This window comes from Phoca vitulina, unplaced genomic scaffold (assembly GCF_004348235.1).
Source record: "Phoca vitulina isolate PV1807 unplaced genomic scaffold, GSC_HSeal_1.0 scaffold20, whole genome shotgun sequence".
Lineage (NCBI taxonomy): Eukaryota > Metazoa > Chordata > Mammalia > Carnivora > Phocidae > Phoca > Phoca vitulina.
Window position 1 is genome coordinate 35,973,057 of NW_022589723.1, and position 12,232 is coordinate 35,985,288.

At 37.2% G+C, this 12,232-nt stretch overlaps 1 protein-coding gene across 5 annotated transcripts in view; it reads left to right on the plus strand.

Annotated features, from left to right (window-relative positions):
- LRRC49 (leucine rich repeat containing 49) overlaps nucleotides 1-12,232 on the plus strand; it is a 165,888-nt gene that overhangs the window by 1,813 nt on the left and 151,843 nt on the right. For 2 of the 5 annotated variants that reach the window (XM_032418081.1, XM_032418082.1), the window contains 4 exons: nucleotides 1,158-1,245; nucleotides 4,209-4,406; nucleotides 4,760-4,862; nucleotides 8,950-9,153. In XM_032418081.1, coding sequence (XP_032273972.1) covers nucleotides 1,158-1,245; nucleotides 4,209-4,406; nucleotides 4,760-4,862; nucleotides 8,950-9,153 — 593 coding nt within the window. The other 3 variants (XM_032418085.1, XM_032418083.1, XM_032418087.1) reach the window with 3 other exon arrangements.

Consider the following 12,232-nt stretch of genomic DNA (forward strand, 5'->3'; position numbering starts at 1 on the left):
ATGGAAGGACACCATTAGTCAAGGAGGCAGTAGTTGATTACGTTATATGTGAAAATAAACACTTGGAAAGTAGACCACTTGATCATCTTGAATAAATAGCAATTAGCTAGATTAATTGAAAATATTTTTTATTATAATTGGACATAATGGATTCCCTCCAAAGTTTTGCTAATTGATTTTGCTGGAAAAATCCTGTTTTATCATTACAATGTATTTCTAGGAACTATGTGCCTTGTCCAGATTGTTTTCAAACCCATTTACTTTCTCTAGAGTGGACATATGTTCTGAGAAAATACCTTTAGCTCATATAATTCATAAAGTTATAATGCAAATGCTGTTATAATATTTATAGTATGGATGAATCAGAAGCATCATAACTCTTTTAAGATATGTACTTAGGGTTTTTTGGTGGCTAATCATGAGTGGTTGTTTTGGTTTTGTTTTTCTCAGTCCTCCTATCAAATAATTTAAAATCAATTTAGAGAAAACCCTTCTTAGAAGGTTTAGATATACAATTTTATTATACTTGGATTCTTAAAAGGAATTCTAATGATAAAAACATAGTGATTTTTTCTTCAACAGAATTTACTTTTTGTCATATGGTTTTTGCTTTTGTTTTCTAGAAAATGGTTCTTTTAATCATTGTGTTTGTGGTGAGGGTATGGAGGAATTGCAAGTGGTTTGGAGCATAGTTTCATCTGACCTCATGAAATTGACTCTGATTGTGTGTGTGTGTATGTGTGTATGTGTGTGTGTTAAAAAACTCATAACATAAAATTTGCCATTTTAGCCATTTTAAGTTGTACAAATTAGGGGTATTAAATACATTCACAAGGTTGTGCGGCCATCATCACTATGTAGTTCCAGAACTTTTTGTCACTCAAAAGAGAGTCCCTGTACCCATTAAACAATCACTCCCCATTTCCTCTTCCCACCTCCTTTGAAAACCACAAATCTGTTTTCTGTCTCTTTATATTTTTTTATTATCAGTTTTTCATAGATGGAATCCTATGCTATATGCCATTTTGTGTCTTGCTTCTTTCACTCATCATGTTTTCAAGGTTCATTTCTGTTGTGGCTTGTGTCAGTATTGTACATAATTTTATAATTATCTTAATTACTTACTGTTAAATTTTTCCCCAAATAATGTTTTTTAGGTTGAATTCAAGCTAAATAAAGAAACACCGTCATTCTCTGGTCGACTCTTGCAACATGATCTTGAAAGAAACTACTCAAGTAGGCAAGGTATTGTTCAGCAAGTAGAGGTCAGATATGGCTTATCTTATTTGAGTAATATTTGTTTAGTAATCTTGACTACCTAAATCCAAATTGACCTGAATTAAAAATGAAATGGTTCATTAACCAATGGTTCATTAATCAGATTGGTTTGGTATTTATTTGGATCAGAACTGATTTTATATATACAGTGTAGTAGATTATTTCAATACAGAAAAAGCAGTTGTACTGTAGTTTGAGGGTGGGCTTTGCACAACAGAATGGGAAAGAATCTTTCAAATACTGTCTTAGAACTAGGAAAAATGGCTAGTTAATGAGGGTAAGAGTATGGGAACACAGATGTCTAGGAAATAAGGAAACAGTGGAAAGAGTGAAAAGTCAGGAGTAGAAAAGAAAATCTTCCCCTTACTAGTGCATATAATTATAGATATTTTATATCAAAGGCCTTACACTTTGGTGTGCATCACCTGAGATTTTATTAGAAAGACAGGTTCTTAGTATTTCCCTTCCTTTCTTCCTCTTCCCCATTCTGATTTTGTAGTTTTTGAGTGGGATTTGGAAATGTGCATTTTAATGTCTCGAGTGATTCTGATGGATGTGGTTTGTGGACCACCCTTTGAAAAACATGGCCTTATATGATCTGGTTATATTTCTGAAATGTATTTTTCAGTTCAAGGAGGAATTTCCTTAGCACATTTGAGTTGTCAGTTGGTTGTTAACAACTGCTAGCCATCTGTAATGGGCTAATGTTAAACACTACAGAATCTTTATATAATGTGCCATCCCCACCTCCTAGGAGTTTGTATGAGGGGGTTGATCTGCATAGGCGTGTCCACATTGTTCATCTCATTACTGCATGAACATATGGTCATCTTGAATATTTGATTAGTTTTTCTTTTTTTGTTTTGTTTCCTCTTGGGCCCATCTAATTTGACATGGCTTTTCTCTTTCTTATATCTACAGTCTTGTCTTGGCCAACTGCTAGACAGTGGCATCGACCTAACTGCAGTTCCACACTACAGGGGGCATCTGTCTTGCTCTTTTTGATTCAGTTCAGTACATATTTATTGAGTGTCTACTATGTGCTAGACACTCTATTAGGAGCAAGACTTTGATTTTCTTTTTTTTTTTAACAGAAATAGTATGTGCAAAATAGATTTCCAATGAACTTTTAGTAAATTGGAAAATCAATTAATTAGTTTATTGATTGCTTACAGAATTTGGATTCGGGCAAGAATATAAGGAGTACAAAATGAGGTCTATCTCCCAAAGAGCTTATAAATTTAATTGGGAAAATAGGGGCTTCATATCTGGTAAATTAAATAGTGACATATGAAATAACAGGAGATGTTTTTGCCAAATAGTAATGTGGTTTATATGTAGGGTGAAACATCCCACAAATATATATGAATTTTGATATACAAATATATGTGCATAATATGTGGGTATTTATATATCCACATAAGTGTGTGGATGTGTCAATCATAGATCACTCTGGTTTCCAGTCATTTAAAGGATCTTGTTTGTGGGTTTTAAGGTGTGTCTCCCTAATCATTCTCATTTCTTGCTATTTCTTGTAAGATATATATCACACTGATTGTGATAGTAAGCTCATCATGGGGATAGGGATTATGACTTCTGTATATAATAGGAACTGAAAAGTATGAGGATAAAACTCCTTTAAGCATAAATGAAACTACTCTTTGATTATTTCCTGTATACCCCAAGTCTTTTAAAGTTTTAATCTGCCTCTTAAATTGAGGATTGGCTTGAAGCCTTAACAAAATAATTTAAAAACCTAACTCTGATGCTAATAAGAGAAATCAAGGTTGTCTGTTGTTTGGTGTTTTACCTTTATCATCTTTAGGTGACCAGCTACACCTTAATCAGTTAGTCCTTATACTAATTTTTGTTTGTTTCTATTTTTTTTCAACTATCTGAATTTTGATTTCCAAATCAGTGTACTGAATCATGGTTGCTTTGGTATCCTGTTAGGAGCTGAATCCTGTTACAAGAGCAGTTCATTGGTGAACATGATGTCAATTCTGAGTTACTCTAGAACATCATTATTAGTTATCTTGATGTTTCATGATATTTAGAAAAGTGGAGTATGAGCACTGATTATTTTGTACAAGAAGTTAGGTGTGTGATACTTCGGTTTGTGCTCTGAGACCTATAGAAGCTAGCAAATATCGTTGCTTGACAGCTTTTTAATAGTATCTATACAGAACTTGATTTTAAGTTGTCATCATATTGTCTGATGGTCTCCCAAAGAGTATGTTAGGATCCTAGATTTGTTTTTTTCTTTTCACCTTATTGGTCTGTTTAAGCAGAAGAATTCTGTGGTAACGGTAGTTTCTATTTTACTGCTTATTGCTCCCTTCAACATCAATTGCTTCTTTCAGGAAATTTTCTCTTTATAGAAGATTCTTATACAGTAGATCTCCTCTGATGTTCAAACTGGCCCCTTTGACCCATTATTCAAATCTTACCTCATTTCTGGAACTTCCCAGCATCTCTTCTTGACCATTCTACATTCTTGTGGGTCTTTAGAATATACCTTAATACCCACCTCCCCCCAAACCCATCTTAAGTGGAAAATAACTGTCACATTCATGTGTGAATATATAACAGATGCTATTTTTTATTCTGCGTTTTGTGTACGTTGTTCTATATAGTCTATTAATTTCATATGTGTTTGCCAGTTAGATTGAAAGCTACTTAACTGCAGTCAGGTTTATAGGACCAACAGCCTATAAACTTCATAGGAGTATCATATACCCTGTGGACCCTAACAACAAATATACAGTATTTATCCACATCCATTGGTCTCTGCAATATTTTCTACTAATAGTAGTTGAATATACAAAGAAAAAGTGATACATCTGCTATCCAAAACTACTTTCTCTCTACTTCCAGTAGCAAAGTCATGTATTGTGTAGCTTTGTGATAAACTTTTTGATATTTTGAAGGAGATGGAAGAGTAATAAGCCCTTCACCTCGTAATAAATCATCATTCATCTCATCCACAACAAACGTGACAGAACTATGTGGGCTGGAAATGAAAACTACCATGAGTTCCTTATCAGCATTTGGAGATTCTTCCATTCAGACACCTTCAAAGTCCAGAATCCGGCAGGGCTGTCATAGTGCTGGCCCAAATGTATCTGGTAATGAGGGACTATCATCTCAGTTTTAAGAGTTAAAATTTAGTGCTAGGAGTCAGCCTTATAAAGGGGTAAAGATAGCACTAGAATAGTTCTGTACTTGCAACCAATCTATGGGGCAAGGGAAAAATTATTTGATATAGACAGAACATATATACAGAACATGTAGTTTAGGGTTGAGGAGGAAAGAAACAAACTCAAATGTAGTAATTAATTTTAAGTGTAGAGAGCTATGGAAACTGTACTTTCCAGAAAAGATATTTGTAGGTGCCAAAGTTCTCCAAATATAAGGTGACTTTAGTTTCAAGATTTTAAAGGCTTTTCTTAACAAGTAATTTGTATATCATTTTCAATAGGTGATCATATTCATCTGGCGAGCTCATCAATGCCATCATTTCCCATTCTGCAGCGTTCTTCTGAAGAGAAAATTCTTTACTCAGACAGGTTGACCCTGGAAAGGTGAGGACAGTTTCTTTTTTTTTTTTCTTTTTTTGACTAGATAATATATAAACATGGTACAGGATTGGAAAGATAGAAAAGTCTTTCTCTCTTCTCTTGTTCTCCAGCTCCCCCGTTCTCTCACATAGGTATAATCATTGTTACCAATTTTTTATTTATCCTTCCAGAGGTAGGGGGAGGGGATTTTATAGCTGTGTAATGTAACAGAGCTTACCTATACCCTGAAAGAGTAGTATAGCAATTCTGGACTACGACATTGATAAAAATGGATTTTAGGATAGAAAAAATTACAGTGTAGTCTTCATATGGGCCCTCTGGGCCCTGTCCAGTTGAGTTCTTGTTACCTCACTGGCCTGACCTCCTGATTTTTCCTTCATTCACTCTGCTGAAGTTACCCTTGCCTCCTTGGTGCTGCGTGAATATACCAAGCAGGCTTATACCTCAGCACTTCTGCACTTGATGTCCCCTCCATAGAATGCTGTTCCCCCACATGTCTGTAGGCTTACTCTCTAACCTCCTTCAGGTCTTTACTCAGATGTCATCGTGTTGGGGATAACCTTCCCCGGCCACCATCTCCAAAGCTACTACCCCTTCTACCCTGACACTCCCCAACCCCCTTCTTTGCCTTATTTTTCTTCTTAACATTTATCACCCTCTAACATATGAAGTATTTTACTTATCAAGTTTATTCTTTGTCTCCTCCTACTGGAATATAAGCTCCACAAACACTGGGAGTTTTGTTCAGTTCTGTATCCCCAGCACCTAGAACAGAGCCTGGGACAAAATAGACTAAAAATTTTTGAACGAGTGAATATATTTAGGATTTGATCCCTAGCTTTAAATCTAGGAAGCCCTTGAACCCTCTTACACTGTTGGTGGGAATGCAAACTGGTGCAGCCACTCTGGAAAACAGTATGGAGGTTCCTCAGAAAGTTAAAAATAGAGCTACCTTATGACCCAACAATTGCACTACTAGGTATTTATCCAAAGGATACAAACATAGTGATTCAAAGGGGCACATGCACCCCAGTGTTTACAGCAGCAGTGTCCACAATAGCCAAACTATGGAAAGGGCCCAGATATCCATCCACAGATGAATGGATAAAGATGGATAAAGATGTGGTATGTTATACATACATAACACATATATAATAAAATGGAATATTTTGTGTGTGTGTGTGTGTGTGTGTGTGTGTGTGTGTGTGTATAATGGGATATTACTCAGCCATCAAAAAGAACAAAATCTGGCCATTTGCAACGACGTGGATGGAACTAGAGGATATTATGCTGAGCTAAATAAGTCAGAGAAAGACAAATAGACAAATACCATATGGTTTCATTCATATGTGGAATTTAAGAAATAAAACAGATGAATATAGGGAAGGGAAGGAAAAAGAAAGTAAGATGAAAACAGAGAGGGAGACAAACCATGAGAGACTCTTAACTATAGGAAATAAACTGAGGGTTGCTGGAGGGGAGGTGGGTAGGGGGATGGGGTAACTGGGTGATGGGCATTAAGGAGGGCACTTGATATAATGAGCACTGGGTGTTATATAAGACTGATGAATCACTAAATTCTGCTCCTGAAACTAATAATATAGTATATGTTACCTAAATTGAATTTAAATAAAAAATAAAAAATAAAAAAATTTAGGAAGCCCTTGGCAATAGAATGGTGGATGAAGCACCCCTATCCTACCTTAGTGCTATAACCAGTCTAGACAAACCATCGCTGCTATGCATACCTTTAGCTTAGCAGTGTGTTTCCAAGAACGAATTGTTTTTTTTTAAAGACTTTATTTATTTATTTGAGAGAGAGAGAGTGAGCAAGCAAGAGAGAAATGGAGTAGGGGGAGGGGCAAAGGGAGAGGGAGAAGCAGACTTCCCGCTGAGTGGGGAGCCTGACATGGGGCTTGATCCCAGGACTCCGAGATCATGACCTGAGCCTAAGGCAGATGCTTAACCAACTGAGCCACCCAGGCGCCCATCCAAGAGCAAATTGTTAAGCAAACTTCTTACAGTAGCAGTGCACACCTGACTGAATTGTCATAGACCATCTGTGTGTGTAGTTGGGAAAAAGCTCTCCGGAGGGTGTGATGTATTGTAGGCAGAGCACCACTTGAGGGCACTAAATCTCATGACAGCTTTGCAGTATTGTTCCAGCATCAAGTAGGAAATACAGAGGCAAAAGTATTGTCCAATATACATGTGGTATTAGGGCAGGAGGTGTAGCAACTCAGGGATTTTGTTGGCCGAACAACCCCCATCCCCAACCCCCTCCCGGCGAGCCCTGGCTTATTATGTGTGTGTGTTTGCTTGTTTTGCTGCATGGCAGGGACTTAGGGGGCTAGGGGATGGATAAGTGAGCCTTGCAGTTGGGACTTAGTTATTGGATTTGGAATCTGAGAAAGTGACTTTGTTTCAAGCTATAGTGACTTATGTAAGAGGGAGGTCCGAGATTATTTATTTTCCTTTCTCAGTGATGAGTGACTCAAAGATTGGATGAACTAGAAGTTGGGGGTATTGGTAAGTTAACTGAGAAACAGAGGAAGACTGAAGCAGGAAAAATGAGACAAAGTTTTTTGCTAAGTGGATAAAGACATCAATTTTAAACTAGAATATTTGTCATTTATTAATTTATAATTTATAAGACAAGGAGCAAATGTGGTAGTATTGAATGCATGAAATGAATTCTAAATACTAAGCACACATTAAAAGAATTCAACTATTGTCTATTATGTTTTACTTTTCTTCTATTTTAAGCCGATTTTTTCAGGGTCTATATTTTTAAACATCATATCTTTTTTTTTTTTTTTAAGATTTTATTTATTTATTTGACAGAGAGAGAGAGAGATAGCAAGGGCAGGAACACAAGCAGGGGGAGTGGGAGAGGGAGAAGCAGGCTTCCTGAGGAGCAGGGAGCCCGATGCGGGGCTCGATCCCAGGACCCTGGGATCATGACCTGAGCCGAAGGCAGACGCTTAATGACTGAGCGACCCAGGTGCCCCTAAACATCATATCTTTGTCAACCGTTCACCTTCAGTCATTTCTTTGTGCTAATCATCTTTTCTCTATAAATGAGGACGATTCTGATCACATCCACATTTCACTCATGCTTGTAGCATTCTGATTTATTTTCTTTAAAGGTTACATTTGCTTGATTTTTACTGAAAGGAAATAGTTCTAATAAGTCTCTCCCTTAGAGTTATTCACACACCGATCAATACAGTGACATTTTCCTTGAACACTGTTGAAAACCTTAGAGTAGAATCACTCCTCTCTGGCCATTTTATTATAGTAGTGGAATTCTTAAAGGGCCCTGTATGTATTTACTTCACATGTAAGACATAGTAACTTTTTGCACAATGGAGGCTTTACTGTTTCAAATACAGCTGAAAGCATGTAGTGGTAAGGTTTCATCCTATCCTGTAGCATTCTAAATGTTCTTCAAAGTCTAAAGTTAATGTTGAACATATAAACATTCTTAAAATCTAAGCTTCTGAGGAAATGTGTTATAAGGACCACATTTCCATTAATGGATTTTCAGGATGAAACTGTTTCCATCAAAGGGAGCTGTAGGTGGCTGAATTTCTTACTTTTCCTAAGATGTTATCCAGCTCAAGAGTCTATGATTCTATGAGAGACCTGTGTATAAATTGTTGTTTTTTCCCTGATGACTTAGTTGTCTGGACAGTCCGTATCAGTGGATTGATGGCAAGGGCATCTCTTGTGTTATGTGACGTGGCTCTGAATCATTTCAATTTTGAGAAGGCAATTACATTGAGTGTTTTCTGATGTTAATTCAATTTTATGTGAAATAATTGATATTGGAGATTTTTTTTTAATACAATGAGAGCTTAGACTAAATTTTAATAATTGCCTTTGTCAAAGTATATTGTCTTTTATAGAAATGATTTACAACTAGATCTAGGAGGCTCAGTTCCTGGAGGCAAGAAGTGGTTCTGTTTATCTTTTTTCTCCTCACAGCATGGGAGCACAAAGGTACTCTTAATAATATTTGTAATAATAAAACGAGGAGGCAGGTTGTCACATCAAAACTTTATTAACTTTTTAAAATGTTTTCTAGGCAAAAGCTGACTGTATGTCCTATCATTGATGGAGAAGAACACCTTCGTTTGTTGAACTTCCAACACAATTTTATAACTCGGATCCAAAATATTTCTAATCTACAGAGGCTAATATTCTTGGATTTATATGATAACCAAATTGAAGAAATCAGTGGGCTTTCTACTCTGAGATCCCTCCGTGTCCTTCTGCTGGGGAAAAACAGGTAATCTTTGTAGAACAAATTTGTTTATTTACTTAGGGCTAATGTTGAGACTTCCAGTGTCTAGATGGCAGCTCAGAATTGAATAATACTTAAGAAACTAATAGACTGAAAAAAAAAGAAACGAATTGACTAAAATTTGTTAAGATTATTTGAATGGATTAAGATTCAGTCATAATTTGTTTTATGAGATTCAATCTGACTGTCAAACCAAATAATATTTATTGAATGTGTATTTTATTATTTCCATTGCTTCCCAGTGCCATATTTTTATATGGAAGTAAATAGCAGACTTTGGCCTTAACTTTTTGTTTTCTCGGGCTATCTTGTAAGTGTGTGTATTCACTTTGGGCTTATGTGTGTTTCACTTATAATTCCTCCCAGTGCTTGACTGCGGGTAGACATTTGATATTTCATGTTTGTCAAATTACTGATTGATTCTTGTTCAGATGGTGTTTTCAGTATGTATTTACTATTACATCCTATATGAACTTCCCCAGTTCCTTTTGTAAGACTCTATTATGTAGTACAGTTACACAATTTCTGACTAATTTCCTTGGTATTTGTCTATGACTTTTCATTCTCTTTTGCTGGATAGCTTTTGCAATGCCTACAAAGAAGAGCTGTTTAGCAAACTCCAAAAATGATTTTTATATTATCAAATGATGAATTTTAGATACCAAGCTTGGTTCCACCCCCCCCCCCCCCCCCCCCCACCGACAGCATGGATCTCGAATTACTTCTTTATTCTCACTGGCCAGTGGTAATATAGGATGCTTTTTCCAAGATCATGCCCCAGAATCCTAGGCTCTTGTCTGTTCTCTGTGGTTTCTTGGAAGTTCCCACCAATGTAGTTTATCGCCTATACTTGGTTCAAGCATTAAACTGAGCATTATGGTAGCTGGAGGGAATTTGGGGAAATTATAGGAGCATGGAGTCTTAGAGCATAAAATGACCTCAGAGATCAGTTCTCTCATTTCACAGATGAAGAAATGGAGCTGTAAAGGGACTTTTGCAAGGTTAGGTATGTATAAACTGTACACAGTAGGAGTACCCCAGCGGAGCAGTTGAGTGAGGTAAAGGAAGATGTCAACTTTTCATACATTTAAGGCATTCCCTTCTAGGTGCTCCCTGTTGTCTCTCCCAGAGATTTCCTAACTAGTTCCTGATCCCTGGAGTTTTTGATTTGTTTGCATAGCTTCCATTTATTCTTTGGCACTATCGCCTTATGCACTTCTTTCAGTCCTTCAGTATTTCCTAGCGGCGTTTTTAATCTCCTTTGCTAGTTTTAAACATAGTGTCTAAGAGCTGCTCCTGGGTCCCAGTGTTTTAAATCAACTCTCAATCTACTTTTCTTCCTGCTTCTACTTTGCAGCTTCTCTGGCTTCTTGGAAATAACCTTTTTAAGGTTTTTAAAAACTAATTTGTGGATCAAAGTCACCAGTCCATCTGACCTTCTGACCTTTCCAGAGGTCTCTGCTCCTCCAGTTCTAAGGGACCTAATGCCCTTTTCTGTATCCTTACCTTGGCCAATTAAAGCAATCTAATGCAGTCTCTTCTTCCTCTTTCTACTTCATCTTTTTGTTCATTTTGTTTGCACTTGGTCATGGTTTACTTTATTCTTCACATAAAGAAAATAGCCATTAAGCAATTTTAGAGCTGTTAGTGTTCTCGAATAAAAAAGAAAGTCAGAATGACAACTTTCCACATTCTCCCAAAATGCATATTTCTGAAGTATCAGAACAATGCACATCTGCCGTGTTCTCAGATCAGCTGTGTGAGTCTTGAAGATACGAATCTAACCTGAGGCAGTACTTTAGTGAATTTTAGGCAAATCTGGCTGAGAAATGCTGGAGGAGAGAGCAGCTCTTCTGCCACCCTGTCTCTCCAGGTTTGTCTTGGATGAACTGTTGCCCCCTGCTGGGCGAGTCCGGGAAGTTTTCTCCCTCTCACTTTGCAAAGCACTGCACTATCTTAGTCCAAAACAATGGAGCCAGATGTTACAATCCAGGGCAACCATATTCCTCTAAGTTCAAGCAGCTCCAACAAAGATTTCTGCCCCAAAGCTAAAACGACTGTGCTCAGATTCTGTATATGAGGTTTGCATTGCTACCGAAGAACCCCCAGTCCTTCTGTACCACTGTGCTACTGAAGTTCTTGCCATCTCACTCTTCTGCTTTCTGTGTTCCTGTTTATCCTTGTGAGATCTTCTGGTGCCCTCATGATCACAGGCTAACAGGTAAAACTTCTATGCATTTTTTTCTGATCACCCAGGACTAAAGATACAAAACTCTCCACCAGGCTCTGGGATTCCATATTCCTTTCCTATTACTTCCTTGAAGGTCTCCACTTAAGGATTTGTCTCTAACACCCGAAAAGCCTAGCCTTCATATAGATTCTGCAGTGGGGTCCTTATGCAGGCCTCAGTATCATAATGTAGCCTGCAGAGATGGGCTCTGATGTACTAGGTATTTCAAGAGCAAAGCAGGTGAAGAATAACTTTGTAAACAGTTTTGTCTGTTTTCCTATCTGATAGTGTCAGCATAAGCTTGAGAAATTCTTTTAAAATACTAAGGAAAAATAGGGATAGGAAGAACAAAAGATAAGATGGGGGGAGTGGTGTGTGTGTGAGAGAGAGAGAGGGAGAGAGAGAGAGATTAGGGAGAGAACTGCTGTCATACTGTGATGTGGCATAGTAGGTGTATGATAAATATTTTTTATACACCAAATTGGATTGAATTGGTTGTGGTGATGTAATTCTGGATTTGGCAATGATGGCTGAGGTCACATGGAGATGGAAATTCTCTAAGTTTAAACTGGTACTATGTTTACATGTTAATCAGCATATATGAAGTTTCAAGGGATGATCCAGGTTCTGGAAACATTTAGGAAGGTAGAAATGGTTCTTTGAGGCAGTAAGCACTGGCAACAGAAATAAATAGTGATAGGCAGATGATGATCAAGATGGATTGCATGTGAAAAAGTGTTCAATATCGCTCGGCATCAGGGAAATCCAAATCAAAACCTCAATGAGATACCACCTCACACCAGTCAGAATGGCTAAAATTAACAAGTCAGGAAA